Below are 16,168 nucleotides of genomic sequence, written 5' to 3' on the forward strand. Positions count from 1 at the left end.
TCCTCAAATCTAAAGTGAGGATAATAAGAGTACCTACTTCCCAGGGCTGTTGTGAGGATCAAATGAGTTAATAATTGTAAAATGACTGGCACACAGTGATACATGTTAACTATTATTATCATCATACAGTAGCTTAATAAATGGTCATGGATTGAATAAACATTTGTGCCTATTATGTGCAAGGCACTATAACAGAAGCTCATTTTATTGAATTTCCAATTTAAAGAATTAAGTAAATAAAGCAGACATTGAGGTTTTTTTTGAATTGACCTGATACAAACCTAAGAAATTTTCAGGATGAAGATTATCAGGTGTTAGATCAGAAGTCTTAACTTTTTTTTGTCACTCACCTCTTTGGAATTCTGATTAAACCCACAGACCCCTTCTCAGAATGTTTTTAAATGCATAAAATATGATACAAAGGATTACAAAGGAAACCAAAGTTAGCGAAAATAAAGATGTAATTTTTTTTTTCCATCCAAGTTCACAGATCGCTACGAGGTCTGTGGATCCCAGGTTAAAAACATTTGTGTTAGTTGGAGATACCTGCTAATGAAGTGGAATACTGTAGCCCAAGTTCTATTGGAAACTTTAAATAGACAAAAGAAGGGATCATAGAGAAAAAGGGAAAAAATCTTTTCCCATGTCGGGAGATTTTTATCACCCAAAGATGGAGATGAGGTTGTGCTGAGTTAGGAGAGAATTGCTAAAGCATTCTTATAGCACAGTGTGCCATGGATGCCTTGGATCTGGCCACCATTTAATACTTTCTTCTTCAAAAGACATATGTATCAAGTCTTTTGGATTTTTTTCCCCCTTGGAATAGATACCCAATTTCATGAAAGGATCTGCTTTACAGAAATCTGCTTTATAGCCACCATCCTACAAAATACATGTCTCTCACAAACTGAGAAATAATCGATGTTAAAAGGATTTGCCTGCTTTTTACAGAGACCCCAGTTTGTGCCATCCATGTGTATGCAACTGGCAGCTGAAGATCAATAGATGTCATTTTCTTCTTTTCCACTGTTGCTGAGGTGGTGCTACAGAATGGGAAATAGCAGGAAAGGAATTGTCAGTCCTGGCTGGCGACCCACTGAAGTACTTCTGGGGTGGCACTTTTCATATCATCATCATTTACTGATATTAGCCCTAGGCCAGTTGATGATCCACGAACACTGCAACAAACAAGAAAAATTGCAAATTTTAGTCCGAAGGAAGCCTGATCTTCTCATAGGACTAGACAGCTTACATTAGTACCAGTAAGCCTTCAAAAATCATTTCACTGATACTAAGGCCTTGTGGCATGAAGAGTGCAAACTTCACCTGGTGAATGGAGGTAGAAAAGGTAAATTGGTTATCTGGGTTCTGGAAGACTAATAGCTAAAGAACGATTGCTGTGCACACAACAGATGCTCAACAAATATTTTTAAAATCACATTAAAGATAGAAAATGTAGGAAAACCTGACAGATGGAAAAAAAAGGGAGGGTTGAGAAAATAACTTATTGTTCAATCAGAAGATGAGAAGTTTCTGAAAACCACTGTGGAGGGAAAGTACACAGGATCCCAGGGGATAAAAGGATCAAGGGTACCAGCTGGGACTACAAAGGTCAATGTCCAAAGCTGGTGCTGTGTGCCAGCTGAGTGGGTGGAGAATGATATTCCAGGTAGATCCAATTTCAGTTTTGTCTCTTCTGACCTGTGTATGATATACTTGGCCACCAAGAAAGCTCCCTCTGGGTGAATGCTGAGAATTGAGGCTCCTTAACAGTTTGGTTCTAAGGTTATGCTGGGAGAGGGCCAAGGGGCTCTAATTAACAGCAAAGCAGAAAACGGAGAACAAGGCGAAGAGGAGAGTCACTCTGAGTATTTTGCTTTCTAAAGCCAAAGGGAAATCTGGGTTCTGAATAATCTGTATTCACTTAGTTGTGGGTGGAAAAAGAGCTGCTGCTGCTTCTGCTAGCAGCTTGAAAGGCAAACTCAGCTCTCTGCAAGAAGAGTCACTATGCTGGTCAATCACCAGTAATTACCGAATGCAGACTCTGGGCCAGTACTGTGGCATAGACCTTTAAAGGCTTTATATAGAAAGCAGGGAAATGATTTAAAAATTGTGATTAGTGTGATGTGGTGGAATATTATAGAATGTTTTCTCCAAGTGTGATATATTAAAAAGGTCAAAACCAACCAGGAAACAGATCTTTGCATAAGCTAGTGGCCTAAGCCTGATCAAATCATTTTCCTCTCTGGGCACCATTTATAAAATGGAAATAAGGTCCATCCAGTTCTAAGATGTGTAATTAGAACATTCCTGGGAACCAGAAAAGGCAACCAAAGGCTGAAAATGGCAAAAAGTTTCCTTAGGCAAGTGGCTTAATTTTTATTTAATCCCATAAGGTCACCTTAGCCATGTGATATGTTTTGTGTAACTTTTGTACATTTTTCTTAATATATCTTCTTCCTGTCCCTCCTTGACAGCTGTAGCCTATTTAAAGTAGAACATCAGTCTAATTTTTCAAAAAACATCCTATGTAATACTTGTTTCTACTGTATATATGCAGTCTGAATTCTACCAGTCCAGCAGGGATCATGAGCAGACACACAGAACTTCCCATAAGGATCACAGGTATAGAGATTAAATGGGCCTCATACGCAATGTAGTCCAACTTTCTCACTTTACATGAGGTTAAATGACTCATCCAAGGTCACACAGAGAGGGACAAAGGTGGAACTTGAAGCTAAGTCCTTTGACTCTAAATACAGTGTCTTTTTCTGTTGCACCACAATAAAAATCTGAAACTTTGTACCAACCAGGCCACAAAGAATTTTTATCCTCCCAGTTAGGAATGAAGTAGTAATAGGGATTGAAAAGATGAAGAATGACTTAATTCTTTCTTTCTAAACCTGGGCTGAGTGGCAGCTAGTTGTCTATGCACCATGCCATCCAGTCTAGCTAGAGTCACTCCAGACTGTGGGACATGCTGGGTCCTGCACCCCTGCATGAAACACGGCATGCCTGGGACCTTGCAGACCTTGTCAGGATGGCCAATCTGGCAAACTTAGGACTGAGAAAGAGAAGCTGTATATGAATGTGAACGAAGAATAAGTTTGGGGGCTGACGAGGCCTGAGTGAGGCTGGAAGGTGCTTTTAGAAAAAGGAGAGAATGGGACCTGGATGGGGACAGACTGCATCAAGTGTGGCCTGGGGATAGAAAACAGGAGTATTCAACAGGAAAACCTCCATCCCTTTCCCACCTTCCTAGAGGAGAGAAAACACACACACACACACTCTCTCTCTCCCTCCCTCCCTTCTTCTCTCCTTTCCTCTTTCACTCACACAAAGCACTCCTGATACGCTGTGAGGGGATGGTGCTCTCTAGTGGTCAGAGCAAAGGATCTGGTCCCATCCAGACCCTCACTGTTACCAACCTGGCTGACAGTTCAGGAAGGAACCTCAGAGGCCACTGAGCCTGGCCCTTCTTAACTAAACAGGAATCCCTTCTAGAGTAGTCTCAATAGCTGGCCATCCAGCTTCTGCTTGAAGACCTACAGTGTGGGGGAACTCCCTACTTTCTGAGGCCTAGGGGGAAAAGAGGGGGTATTTTTTCCCCCTTCATCACCTTGAAGAATGTGAAGAACCTCTGCCCGAGGTTTGAGATGCAGGGTCAGGACCTTTGTCTTTAAATTGGGAATAAGCTACGTCTCTGAGGGAAGAGAAAAAGCCCCTGAGTGTGGGGCCGTTTGTAGAAGTTTAACTCCCCGGTAACAGGGTGAACCTTCTGTCTTGAGATGGAGAAAACACCACCCTCAAATCCATTTACATAAGATGAGCGATAAAGGATGGCAATCAGCTTCCTGAAAGAGCAACGAATTGGCCTTAGGAGAACAAGTTCTCTGCTAGGTTGAGGTTTTCTTGTCACTGACACCCAGCCTCAGTGCCTCTCTCTCTCTCTCTCCGTGCAGGCCTGATGAAAATCTCCTTTGCTGGATCATCTTCTATAACATGCTCCCCAATTGTGGTATGTACCCCAAAGCTCTTCCCTGGCCCTCTTCTCTTTTCTCTTTAGGGGACCATATCTCCTCCCATGGATTTAATTATTGTCTCTATGCAGATGACTTCCAGCCTAGCTATCTCCTAAGCATCAGTCCCACATCTCTATCTGCTTCCTAAATCTTTCATGGTGAATGTCCTGCAGTTATCGGACATGTCCAAAGCTGACTTCATCCTCTTAGGAACTTTCACATTTCTGACAAGGGCACAACCATCTTTCCACTCACCTGGGTTTGCCACTTTGGCTTTATCCCTGACAGCTCACTCTCCCTCAGGCCACATACCCAACCAATGGCTGAATCGTGTATTTACCTCCAAATACTTGTCATGTCCTTCTCTTTATTCCCATGGTGCTCACCCTGGGTCAGGCCCTCCACATCTCTCACTTGGTCAACTGCAATCGCCTCCTAATCACACATCGTAACTGCCAGAATGATCACTTCCCTATTTAATAAACTCCCTATTGACTCTAGGATCAACTATCAGTTCCTTCAAACCAGGCCCCATCCTGCCTGTCCAGCTTTACTCCACATGGTCCTGCCTTGCTTGTGGCCTTGTTGCTATGCCCTCACATGCAACACTCCATCTCCTATCTCCTCAGCTGTGTACTGGCAGTCCCCCATGCCTGGAATGCACTCCCTCTTATCCCCACTTCTTAGAATCCCTTATTTCTCTCCAACTGCTCAAGTGATCCCTTTTCCATGAAGCCTTTCCTGACTCCCCCATCAGTGCCATGCTATCTCCACCCCCTCCCCACCAAATTTACTTGTATCTACTTTGTATTACTTTGTATCTACTTATTTATGTACTTGTTATCTTCCCTGATAGAATGTCAGCTCCTTGAGGGCAGGGGCTGTTTCATTTCTTTGTTTTCACAGTGCCCAGCTCTGCCTGACACCCAGGAGACACTTAGTAAATGATGGACAGGGGCGTCAGTTGTGCCTTGGTGGTTCATCCATCGAATAGGGTTTCCCAGGCCCATTTACCTCTCTGTTCCTGGCAGGAGGACGAGGCACAGAGTGTGGGGTGGCAGCCTCCCATGGAGCTTTGCAATCCTCTCATCTAACCGACTCATGGCTATCTTCAGTTCTTCTCCCTGTGGGGACTGGGCAAGCCCATCAGAAAGAGAGAGAAGTTCTGGGGTTTAGGATGCCCCATCTAGTTAGTATGAAGTCTTTCCCGCAATGGCAAAGGGGAAAAAGAGATGGAAACACTGTGTATGGGCAGAAGAACAAGGGTGTCAGGCCTTTCTGAAGCTGAGAGACCAAGAGGGTCTCTTCCTCTTCTCCCATCTTGGGCCAGTTTAGGATCACTTCAGCCTGCACATATCACAGGCAAATCAGGATGGGAGAGAAACTAGCAGAAAATTTTTATGCATTCTTTATGGTGAAGCAGAAAGCACTGTTTGACTAAAACAAGAAGACTTAGGTCCTGGTCCTAGCTGTGAAACCTTCCATGAAACCCCCACCTCTCTCTAGGTCTCACTTTCCTTATCTGAAAAATGAGTGGGGTGGACTAAGGGTCCTTTGGGCTTTAGTATTCTATGACTTTTACTCTGCAAACAGAAGCCTATCAACTTTCTTCATTCTTTCACGGGCCGAGATCAACAACAGACGCACTGAAGGAATACGATGGGAAGAGAAGAAAATGGGGAAATCAGTGCCACTGGGAGAGAGAGGCATAATGAATGAGGACAGGTGCAAAGATATGAAAATAATGGAGGGGCCATTCTAGGATACAGAACAGCTAAAGGTAACTGAGTAGGATGTCTGTGATCTGATCTGTAGCAACTGCATTTAGCTGGGTTGCAGATGTGACCCACCCTTGAAAAGGCTAACCAACAGAACACTAGGGACATCAGTGACTTTATTTACCAAGGGAGACTTTTCCTTTGAGGCTAGTGGGACAACATCAGATGCTTGTGGGCTTCTTGGGTCAGGACAGGAGTGACAGATCCATTCGTGGAGGTGGCTGGGGGTCAGGGCTCTCCTGCACACCAGCTTCCAGCTGAGGCCAGTTGGGCCATGCAGAATTTTCAGGGCATTCTGGGCACATTCAGAGCTTCTAAATTCTAGAAGTAAAAACACAATATATTAACAGCAGCCAGAAAACACTGGCATTCAAGAGGCCAGAGTTCATCAGGTCCAAACCACTGGCCTCTGTGTGGGTCAGGCTTCAGTATGGTTCTTTGCCTTCCATCTACTGACCTCTTCCCCTCAATCAGACACACCATCATTAATATTCTTCACTCCCTCCGTCCCTCCTCACATCCCTGACTCCCTCCAAGGCCAAATGAAGTGATAGACACTCACTCAGGAAGCAATACTTCTTGTGTTTTTTGCTTTGAGGATCCACAGGCAAGAAGACAGCTTCCAGACTGGGCAAGAGACTAAACTTCTGGGACATGTCCTCTTCAGTATAGCTCTCCTTCATTCCATTCACGTAGATGGTACTTTCGTTCTCTGGGTCTGTCTCCAGGGTACTCACCATAGTGTCACAGTCCAAGGTGAGCTCTTGCACTGGCCTCTGCACCTGGAGTGGAACAAGATGAAGGCTGACATATTAATTTCACCTATTTACCCATCAGACTTAAGCAATTTTCAAAGGCTGCCCAGCTGACCCTACTATCTTCTATTAGGTTAGAAGGGTAAAGAGGGCCACATCTGGTTCTTTCCATCCAATCAGAAAGAGCCACTCAGAGCAAACTGTTCAGGGCCCTAACAAGTAACAAGGAAGACAAGTACATATTCAACCTCGTAATTAGTAATAATAGCTGATATTTTCAAAGTACTTCCATTTGAGCCTCACAACCACTGTGAACTTGATCTATAGCTAATATCTCCATTTTACAGATGAAAAAACTGAAATTCAACTTAAATGACTTGCCCACAGTCCCAAAGCTGGTAAGTATCAGCAAATAATAGGTACTTAATAAATGCACACAGAATTAAGTTAAACCAGGTATTCCTGACTCTAAACCCAAAACACTATCCACCAGGACTATGGTAACTGATCAAAGACTCCATTTCTGAAGAGGACTGCTAATTTTCTTACTCTACTGATATTTTTCTATGGCAGGAATGGGCAAGATACCTATTCCCATGTATGTTCTGTGTCTTCACACAGAACTGACCTAGTATTAATGAGCACCACACTATGTGAGTCACTGTGGCACCTGTAGTAGCAGTGTGCATTCCCCAAAACTGGCTCTTAAGGACTGCTTAAAGAATGCATGCAGGTAGGTCTTGTTTCCCGTTTTCATTCGGCAGTTCTCATGTGCTCTCTACCTTGATCCGGACCCCTTGGACACATGCACCATTCAAGGTCTCTATGGCCAGCTGGGCAGCTTCTAGTACTCCATACTGGATGCAAAGATAGGGCTGCAAAAAGAGAAGACACTCAAAATCAACTTTGCTTCTAGGCTTCAAATGACTGTCCCTCCACTTTTCACTGCAGGAACTAAGGAAAGAATCTAGGTGAAATCATGTCAATGAAGAACACCAAGAGCAACTATAAGTACTGTAATATTATGGGCAGAGCTTGATAGTTTTTCTGACCTGCTTTTGATGGGGTCATCATACTCTACATTCTGGGTCTTCAACTCTATAAAACCCAGTTTTACAGACCTGTATAATTCTACTCAGCCATGACTAAAATTTGGGAAACTGAGTCATATTAACTAAATTTGAATGAGACTAATTTATGAGTCAGAATGCAAGTTTGCTAATCCTCAATGGGAAATAAACCATGGCAGAATAATTCCCTTCCTGAAGGAAAGCTCCTATCAAAACATTGCCCAAGGAGCAGAGAAATGAGTGGGAAACAAACAGAAAAATAGTTACTGTCAAAAAGAATATAGGGCAGCCTGGTGGCACAGCAGATAGAGCACCGACCCTGAAGTCAAGAGGACCTGAGTTCATATCTGGCCTCAGACCAAACACTTGACACTAGCTGTGTGACCCTGGGCAAGTCACTTACTTAACCCCAATTGCCTTAAAAAAAAAAGTGATATAGCCCAGTGCTGGCCTTCTCCCATCTCGTTACTTCTGTCTGATGCCCAGCTTCAGGGTTTCCTCTCCCCATTCACTAAAATGCTCACAGTCCTCCACTCTCCAACTGTCATCTTTCAGCATCATTTATTTAGCTTCCATCCTTAAAAATTACCTTGTGATAGTGCAATTTCAGATCATTTTTTTTTTTGTTGTTGTACACTGTCTGGTGGACTTAAGTCATTGTCACCAAACACGGGCCTAGCTGAGGTCAGAGATGGACATCCCTGGTGAGGCCACAGGAGTGAAAATTGTTTACTAAGTTGTAGAGGGGGTAGGGTTTATGTTGATGAAGGCGAGGTATTCACAAGCACGAAAGCAAACATTTAAAAATGCTTGAAGCTGAAGAAGTTATAGTTTAGCTTGGCGGCTTCCCAAGGTGGTAAGGGAGGTTTTTTTTCTCTCTATGTATATATGTATGTATGTATGTGTATGTATACACACATGCCTAGCACACAGTAAGTACTATATAAAGTTAGCTATTATAATTATTATTTTATTTATGAATCATTTCTAAGGGTGAATTATTTTTTTCAAGGGTTTTCAGAGATGTTCTATGAATTCATGGTATACATAAATTCTTGTTATCCCAATCCCCAGCTTTGGAATCTTAGCTCTTCTAATCTTTATCTTCTGATCCTGAGAAGTTAGTACCAGAAAGGGTGTGTGGCACAGGAAAAGAAAATTACAATTGGAATCATGAAATGTGATGAAAGTCTGAGTCCTGGCTCTGCCCTCTAATTGATGTGTGTCCAACTCACAAAATCTGTTTGCTCATCTGTAAAATGGGGATAATAATACTGACATGATGTTTCACAGGATGATTATAATGACCAGAATGAGATAATAGATCTCAAAATGCCATGCAAATATAAAAGCAATACAGACTCGAATGCTACTCACAAAAATGATCAGGGGCCAGTGGTCCTGGCACAGCTACTGTAATCCTTTAGTCTTTGGCAACTGCTTTTATTGCAGGACTACAGTTGCTACGGCTGCCATCAGAAAGGAACATTCTTGGCTTTCTAAATACCTCTTCCTGGCTGTATGGAACTTTTCTACCAAATCCCCAAATGTCACTGATTCTTTGTAATTATTCAAACTGCTGTTTCTTCTTCCAATAACAAAGACAGTGGTAAACTACAGAGAAAGAGGCAGTGTAGTGCACTAGATAGAGCTGGACTTGATTGTTAGGGAGACCTGGATTCAAATCCTACCTTGGACTCATACTGGCTGTGAATATATCATTAATCTCTCAGTGCCCAAGGCAACTCTCTCAGACTATGTAAATTACAGAGCAAGTGACAATCTACATTGGCAGAGGAGTGTTTTTACACCAATGAAATCATGGCTCTAATACAAAAATCCAAGGAGATTGACACTTTTGTGTAGCTACCATAAAGCTAAGTATAGCAAGTATAGTCTGTTCTCAAGGCAGGAAAGATCTCACTCTAAAGATTATTTTCAAAACCCTTTTTCTTTTTCCATTTTCTCCATAATAAATTTGCAGAACTATAGAGATGGAAGGGACTTCAGGGGCATCCAGTTCAATCTATACCCGAATGTAAATGGTGATCTAGCCTTTAAATATTGCCTAGTGAAGTGGGCAGCACCTACCACCTCTTGAGGTAGTCCACTCCACTTTTAAATAGCTCCAGTTGTAGGGAGGCAGTTATGTTTAACACTCTAGATGTGGTTTGACTTGATGTCATAATGGGATCTCTTTTCAAAGTATGGAATAACAAAAAAAGTGGCAAAAATTTGTTCCTTGTAGTCTAGCTACATTAAACCTGCATCATTTCATCTTGGATATACAGAAGAGAAAAGCGAAACCCAAAGTCACTTCCACCAAGATCACTGCTTCTTATCTGTGAAAGGTACACAGGTCATCTCCATCAGAGATTTCATTTTGTGGCTATCAATCTGTTCCAGTAGTGGCTGAAGGGCAACTCTCTTGGCTCTTTACCTCATCAGTTTCAAGAATAACTGCCAACGAATGGACAGGGCCAAAGCTTGCAAACAACTTCTTCAGAGGCTTGAGGCAGAAACTTCCCCCAAATGGCCCTGCATAGACAGTTGACATTTCTGCCCACTTGACTTTCATCTATAGGAAAAACAAGATTAAAAACACAAGGGGTCAAAGTGGGGAAGCAAGAATACAGAGAGAATAAAGCCCCCAAAGTCACCCTCAGAAGATGCATCAGTTCATTTGATGAGATTTTAGCACCACCAGAGTGTGGTTCAGCATTACCTTTTTATGCATCTCAACAGTGAGGCTGGGTGGAAGAGGATGTGGCCACTGTGAGAACTGGATGACACTGAAGGATGACAGAGGGACCTCCGCTTGGGCTTGCTCAAGAACCTGTAAGAAGTATAAGGCACTGGGAAGTAGGGAATAGGGGAGATGGGTCAAAGGACCCTGACCATTTTTTATATGAGATGAAATGTCCAAGGTTTTAAAAAGCAGTAATACCCCACGGTAGCAGAGTCAATCCTCTGGCTTATTTTCATTTCTCAAATCCCCTAGATGGATAGCAATGGCTAGTGTCTACTTTTGCAGTCAGAATTATAAGTGTTCTCATATTCAACAAATTCTTTGACACATATTCTGGGACAGCAGAGCTAAAAGAAATATACTTAAGACCTGGGTGTTGACATGAAATCTTCCTTCATGTCACCTTAACCACTTTTCATGGCCATATCACTATCATTGACAGGGTAAAAAGCTGCCTATCTGAATACATACATACATAGAGAGGAAATGTGGGGGAGTAAATACAGTACTGGGCTTTGAGGCTAGAAAGGCTGTTTGAATCATGCCATGCACAGGCTGGGCAACCCTGGGCAAGTCATGTAATGTCTCTGATCCTCAGTTTCCTGATCTGTCAAATAATAGCACACACCCCATAGCGCTGTCATGAGAATCAAATAAGAGAGTCCACATAAAGCATTCTGGATGATTTATCATCATTCTCATTACGATACATGAGGTGTTCTGGGGGAGGTTCTCACTCTGGAAAAGCTTCATTTCTTTTTTTTTTGTTTTGTTTTGTTTTTGGGCAATTAGGGTTAAGTGACTCGCCCAGGGTCACACAGCTAGTATGTGTCAAGTGTTTGGTCTGAGGCCAGATTTAAACTCAGGTCCTCCTGATTTCAGGGCCGGTGCTCTATCCACTGCGCCACCTAGCTGCCCCTGAAAAGCTTCATTTCTAACAAGGAGTCCACATCCCTTACCTCCTCATCAGAAGTACACAGAATACTTCGGCAGAATCTGGAAGACATAAGTGTGCTGCCACCTGCCTTCTGGGACAGGAAGAGGAGTTTCCGACCAGTCAAGTCCAAACACTCTAAAATACTAAGAGAGAAAGAATAACAATGAGATAAGGAGGAATGGAATATCCCTTTGAAGCCTTAATCAGCTCCCAGAAAGTCATTTAAGTTACTGCGTGTATCAAAATTCCTTGCAAAATATGAACTGACATATATCTGCAATCTAGCCAACATGACCAGGGCTAAGGCAGACCCGATTATAAGGAAATGAGGCTCCTGGGAAAAGAGCATTAAATAATGCTGCTGCATGGCCAGTCTGGTTTCTTACCAGTTTTTCTTTTGCCTTTATACCAATGCATTTGAACATGTAACTTTCTGAGTAGGACGTAACTTGGGAACAACCATTAGATGTCAATGGACAAAGTGTATCTTAAAACACACTCACTGAACTAACATTTTTACTGATAGCTTTTTTATATGGCAGTCATTTCTGAATACATCTCCACCTCCTAGAACTGAACCCTTTCTTGTAACAAAAGAAAAACAGTTAAGCAAAAACGACTGATGCAGTGATGGTGTCTGCCACTTTGTGCAACATTATGTCCCTGTAGCCCCCTACCTCTCTGATCAGAAGATGACAGAGGTATGTTACAGGACCTGTTTTGTCTAGGGCCAAATTGATGAATATAGTCACTCAGTTTGGCTCTCTTTTAGAATTCATTTACATTATTGTTGTCATTGTTCATTTGTCCTACTGGTTCTGCCCAAGTCATTCTGGATGAATTTGGATGATCTTTTAAGAAACTATTTCCATGAGGTAATGACATTTTAAGTACCCTGCAATAACTCTATGGGCATAAGATTTAAAGCTGGAGATCATCTAGTTCAAACCCCTTATTCTGCAGATAAGGAAACTGAGGGCAACAAAGGTGCCCAATGTCACAATGCTAGTATATAATAGAATCAAGATGTCAATTGAGTCCATTAATTCCAAATCCTGTACTCTTTATTTTTTTCAATTAATATACATCTTTCCACTTGTTCCCTCCTTCCTCCCATTTCTTCCACTGGAAAAGGAGAAAAAAGAAAAAGAAACCCTTGTAACAAATATGCATAGTCAGGTAAAACAAATCCCCACACTGGCCATGTCCAAAACCACCTCCCTGTTAGGAGATGAATGGAATACTTTATTTGTGGGTCCTTTGGAATCAGTGTGCTTTCCACTACAAAAACCTGCCTCTCAACACATTGGAAAATGACATGGAGGAGAAGGCAATCTGCACCCTCATTCTACCACTTCCCATTTGCCTAAGGATCAAAAAAGTTACCCTGAATTCTTCTGCCATGTTGCATCTGTTGGAAGTCTTGCTTCTTTATGGGGTCCACTGGGGCACAAGGGCAATGTGTTTTTCTGTTTTGGACTTGCCAGAAATTGTTGGGAGTTAACTGCTGTATCCAGCTTCATCTCTGCAATCTTGAGGAAAGAAAGAGTGGGAAACCCACCAGTTTCTTGGGTGTTTATTATAGAATCATTTTCAGGTAGACAGGCTGCATTTTTTTTTTAAGCAAAAAAGAAAAAAGAAAAGGTGGTGGTGGAAGTAGGGTGGGAGGGAAGGAAGGATAAAACAAACTAGAAAGGTTCAATGGATGCTTCTCTTTTTTCAGATGCTGGGCTGACAACTTAACAGATGGTTTCTAATTTGCCTAACTACAGATGCCAATCTGCCTCAAGAAGCCCATGCTGTTACATATGTAAAGGAAATGCCAATGTAGGGCTCAGTGAAAAGGGATGCCAATTTTGGCTGGCTCATTCATTACTCTATAGTTAGTCACTTAAAGTGTATTTTTGCACTGAATGTGCAACCGAGTCTCTGGGAGAGGAAATGGCTTCTCTTAGAAAACGTATTGAAATCCTTAGTAGACTCATTTTTATAGCTTCAGAAAGAATTTAAGTAAGTCTTATTTTGTTTAGTACTAGAAATGCCACTCTGTCCATTTATAGTATTTAAAACTTATCTGTTCTTGGCAGTTACTTTGAGATACAAATTTGTGTCTAGCCTAAAAATTTTCTGGATTCCCAAACTCCCATTCTTAAAACTTTATTGGTATCTTTCATTTTTATATCATCCTTTGCTTCTGAATATATCCCTCTCTCTCCAGTGAGCCATTCCATGAAATAAGGAAACAAGAGGGGAAAAAAGCAGCTCAGAAGAACCCAACATTATCAAGCAAGCCTGACAGTATATACAGCATTCCACCTCTATAAAGAAAGGCAAGGTTAATTTTCTCATCTCTTCTTGGTCACTAAAATACATTATCACAGAGTTTGGCCAAACACCTATTCTAATTGTTATTAGTTCTCCTCATGCTGTCAGTCTAATCTTGTACTGAGGTACAGCTTGGTTTGACAAGGAGTCAGTGGGGCATAAAGAGGATAAACTGTCTACACAAAAGATGTCCCCATATGAGGAATGGAAAAGATGTAGGTGCCCAGCTGGGTAGTTTAGAATCTCCCTCTCAAAAGTCAGCATTGAAACACCTTCTGGCTCTATGTGGAACACAACCGTGGACTCTGTCAAATGTGTTTATTTCCTGTACAAGATGGAGCATCATCATAACCTGCAATGTTACTTTCCAGGTTGGTCTTATAGGGTGTGCCCGCACCTCCTGCTCTTGCATCAGTAAGACTGCCTCATAAGGCAGCCTCTTGTTACCTGATTCAACAAACAACAGGAGCATCCTCCCATTCTGTCCCTGTATCTGATGGGGGGGGGGCTTCACCTTATTTTTTCTTAGGACCAGGCCTACATGACACTTCCTCACCATACTGTTTCCCCTTCGGTCATTACCTTCAGCTTTCCACCACCACAACCACCTGGGACTTGGCCCCTGGTCTCCTAGCTCTGACAGATGAGCTGTCACCTTTTCCTGCTCAGAACCAGCCTGCCATGACACTTTCTGAGCAGTTCAACTCCACTTCCATCCACTACCTAGGCTTCCTTTGAGTCCCGATTAAAATCCCACTTCCTACAGGAAGCCTTCCCCAACCCCTCTTAATTCCAGTTTCTTCCTTTGGCTAATTGTCTATTTTTGTGTAAACAGTTTGTTTTGCATATATGTTTGTATGTTGTCTCCCCTATTAGATTGTAAACTCTTTGAGGACAGAGACTGTCTTTTGCTTCTTTTTGTGAACAACAACACCGTTAAAACAAATGACTCTGAAAGACTTAACATAAGAGCAGCCATGATGAAGCATACTCCCTACCTCTTGACAGAGAGGGGATGGAGAGTCAAGGGACAGACAGACAGACAGACAGACAGACAGACAGACACACACACACACACACACACATTTAAGGAAGGAGGGGGAATGGCCAATGCAGGAATTTACTTTGCTTGACTATACTATTTGTTACAAGGGTTTTATTTTTCTTTTATTTCAATGGAAGGGCAGGTGGAAGGGAGAGAAAATAAATTTTTGTTAATTAAAAAAAAAAGTACTTGTGCCAAGACCTGGGATTTACAGAGACAAAAATGAAATACTCTCTGCCCTCAAGTATATCCTATTAGGAAATGTAGAGAAGAGTTCAACAACTAAACAGCTCTGACTGATCTGTCTTATACTAAATGCTACTCCTGAGATCAAGAAAATGATCCTGAGGTTCCTGAAAAATGCTTAACGACAGATTTTGTGGTTAACATAAATCACCTTTTCAAAATTCAATCCTAGTTAAAAAATAAAGTTGATGAAACAGACATAGAGGCAACACAAAAGATAAAACTGATCATTTCAATTACATGAAAATGCAATATTTTAATGCTAATAAGATCAATGCAACTAGAATAAGAGAAGTTGAATGGGAAAAATATTTTCATCAAATATCTCTGTAAAAGTCTGATACCCAAGACATATAAGAAAAGACCTCTAGGTACATATGTATACACATACACTACACACACTACACATAACACATATATCCACATACACAACACATACATGGGAGAGAAAAGGGGGAGCGATAGAGCTAGCTAGCCAAGAGGGGGTCACTTTCCCTTCCCCCGGACCCTTAAGTTACACTTTCCTGTCCACTGCCCTTTTCTATTGTTCCTTACCAAACACTGACCCTCCATTCCACCCCATGCCAGAAGGAACCCAGAATCCCAGTTCCACTGGCTCTCAGATCCACTTCCCACTTCTCAATGATGGCAGTGGAGCAGTCCCCTCCAGGATAAGGACTCCTGGGACTTTTAGTTGACCTACCATCCTTTCTATGTACCTCGACTGAAAATTCCTTATATGTTTTTGTTGTTGTTGTTTATTTTTTGCTAGGCAATGGGGTTAAGTGACTTTCCCAGGGTCACACAGCTAGTGAGTGTTATGTGTCTGAGGTCAGATTTGAACTCAGGTCCTCCTGACTCCAGGGCCAGTGCTCTATCCACTGTGCCACCTAGCTGCCCCCAAATTCCTTATATGTTGTTTCTCTCAATTAGAATGTAAGCTCCATGGCTGTCTTCTTTTGCTATTTGCATCCCCAGTTCTTGGCACACAATAAGTGCTTCACTGATTAATTCAACTAACACAAATCCATAAGACGAAAAGTTATTCCCTAATGGATAAACAGTCAAAAGAAATGATCAAAGAGTTCTCAAAAGAATTAAAAACCTTTAAAAATCATATGAAAGACTGCTTCCAATAACTAGTAAGAGCAATGCAAATCAAAACAATTCCATTTTAGCTTACACCTAATAAATTGGCAAAAATAAGACAGAAATAGTCAATTTCAGAGGGGTTATGGGGA

At 41.9% G+C, this 16,168-nt stretch overlaps 1 protein-coding gene across 3 annotated transcripts in view; it reads right to left on the minus strand.

The window, feature by feature from the left end:
* Positions 1–445: 445 nt before the first annotated feature.
* LOC114052185 (RNA exonuclease 5-like) overlaps positions 446–16,168 on the minus strand; it is a 34,745-nt gene continuing 19,022 nt past the window's right edge. For all 3 annotated transcript variants that reach the window (XM_027874661.1, XM_027874660.1, XM_027874662.1), the window contains 9 exons: positions 12,698–12,843; positions 11,334–11,454; positions 10,351–10,461; positions 10,066–10,203; positions 7,338–7,430; positions 6,363–6,582; positions 5,925–6,121; positions 5,037–5,155; positions 446–1,178 (listed from right to left, as the gene is read on the minus strand). In XM_027874661.1, coding sequence (XP_027730462.1) covers positions 1,076–1,178; positions 5,037–5,155; positions 5,925–6,121; positions 6,363–6,582; positions 7,338–7,430; positions 10,066–10,203; positions 10,351–10,461; positions 11,334–11,454; positions 12,698–12,843 — 1,248 coding nt within the window. In that variant the 3' untranslated portion in view covers positions 446–1,075. The remainder of the gene's footprint in view (positions 1,179–5,036; positions 5,156–5,924; positions 6,122–6,362; positions 6,583–7,337; positions 7,431–10,065; positions 10,204–10,350; positions 10,462–11,333; positions 11,455–12,697; positions 12,844–16,168) is intronic.

Source organism: Vombatus ursinus, unplaced genomic scaffold (assembly GCF_900497805.2).
Source record: "Vombatus ursinus unplaced genomic scaffold, bare-nosed wombat genome assembly UNPS02014807.1, whole genome shotgun sequence".
In the NCBI taxonomy this organism is placed as follows: Eukaryota; Metazoa; Chordata; class Mammalia; order Diprotodontia; family Vombatidae; genus Vombatus; species Vombatus ursinus.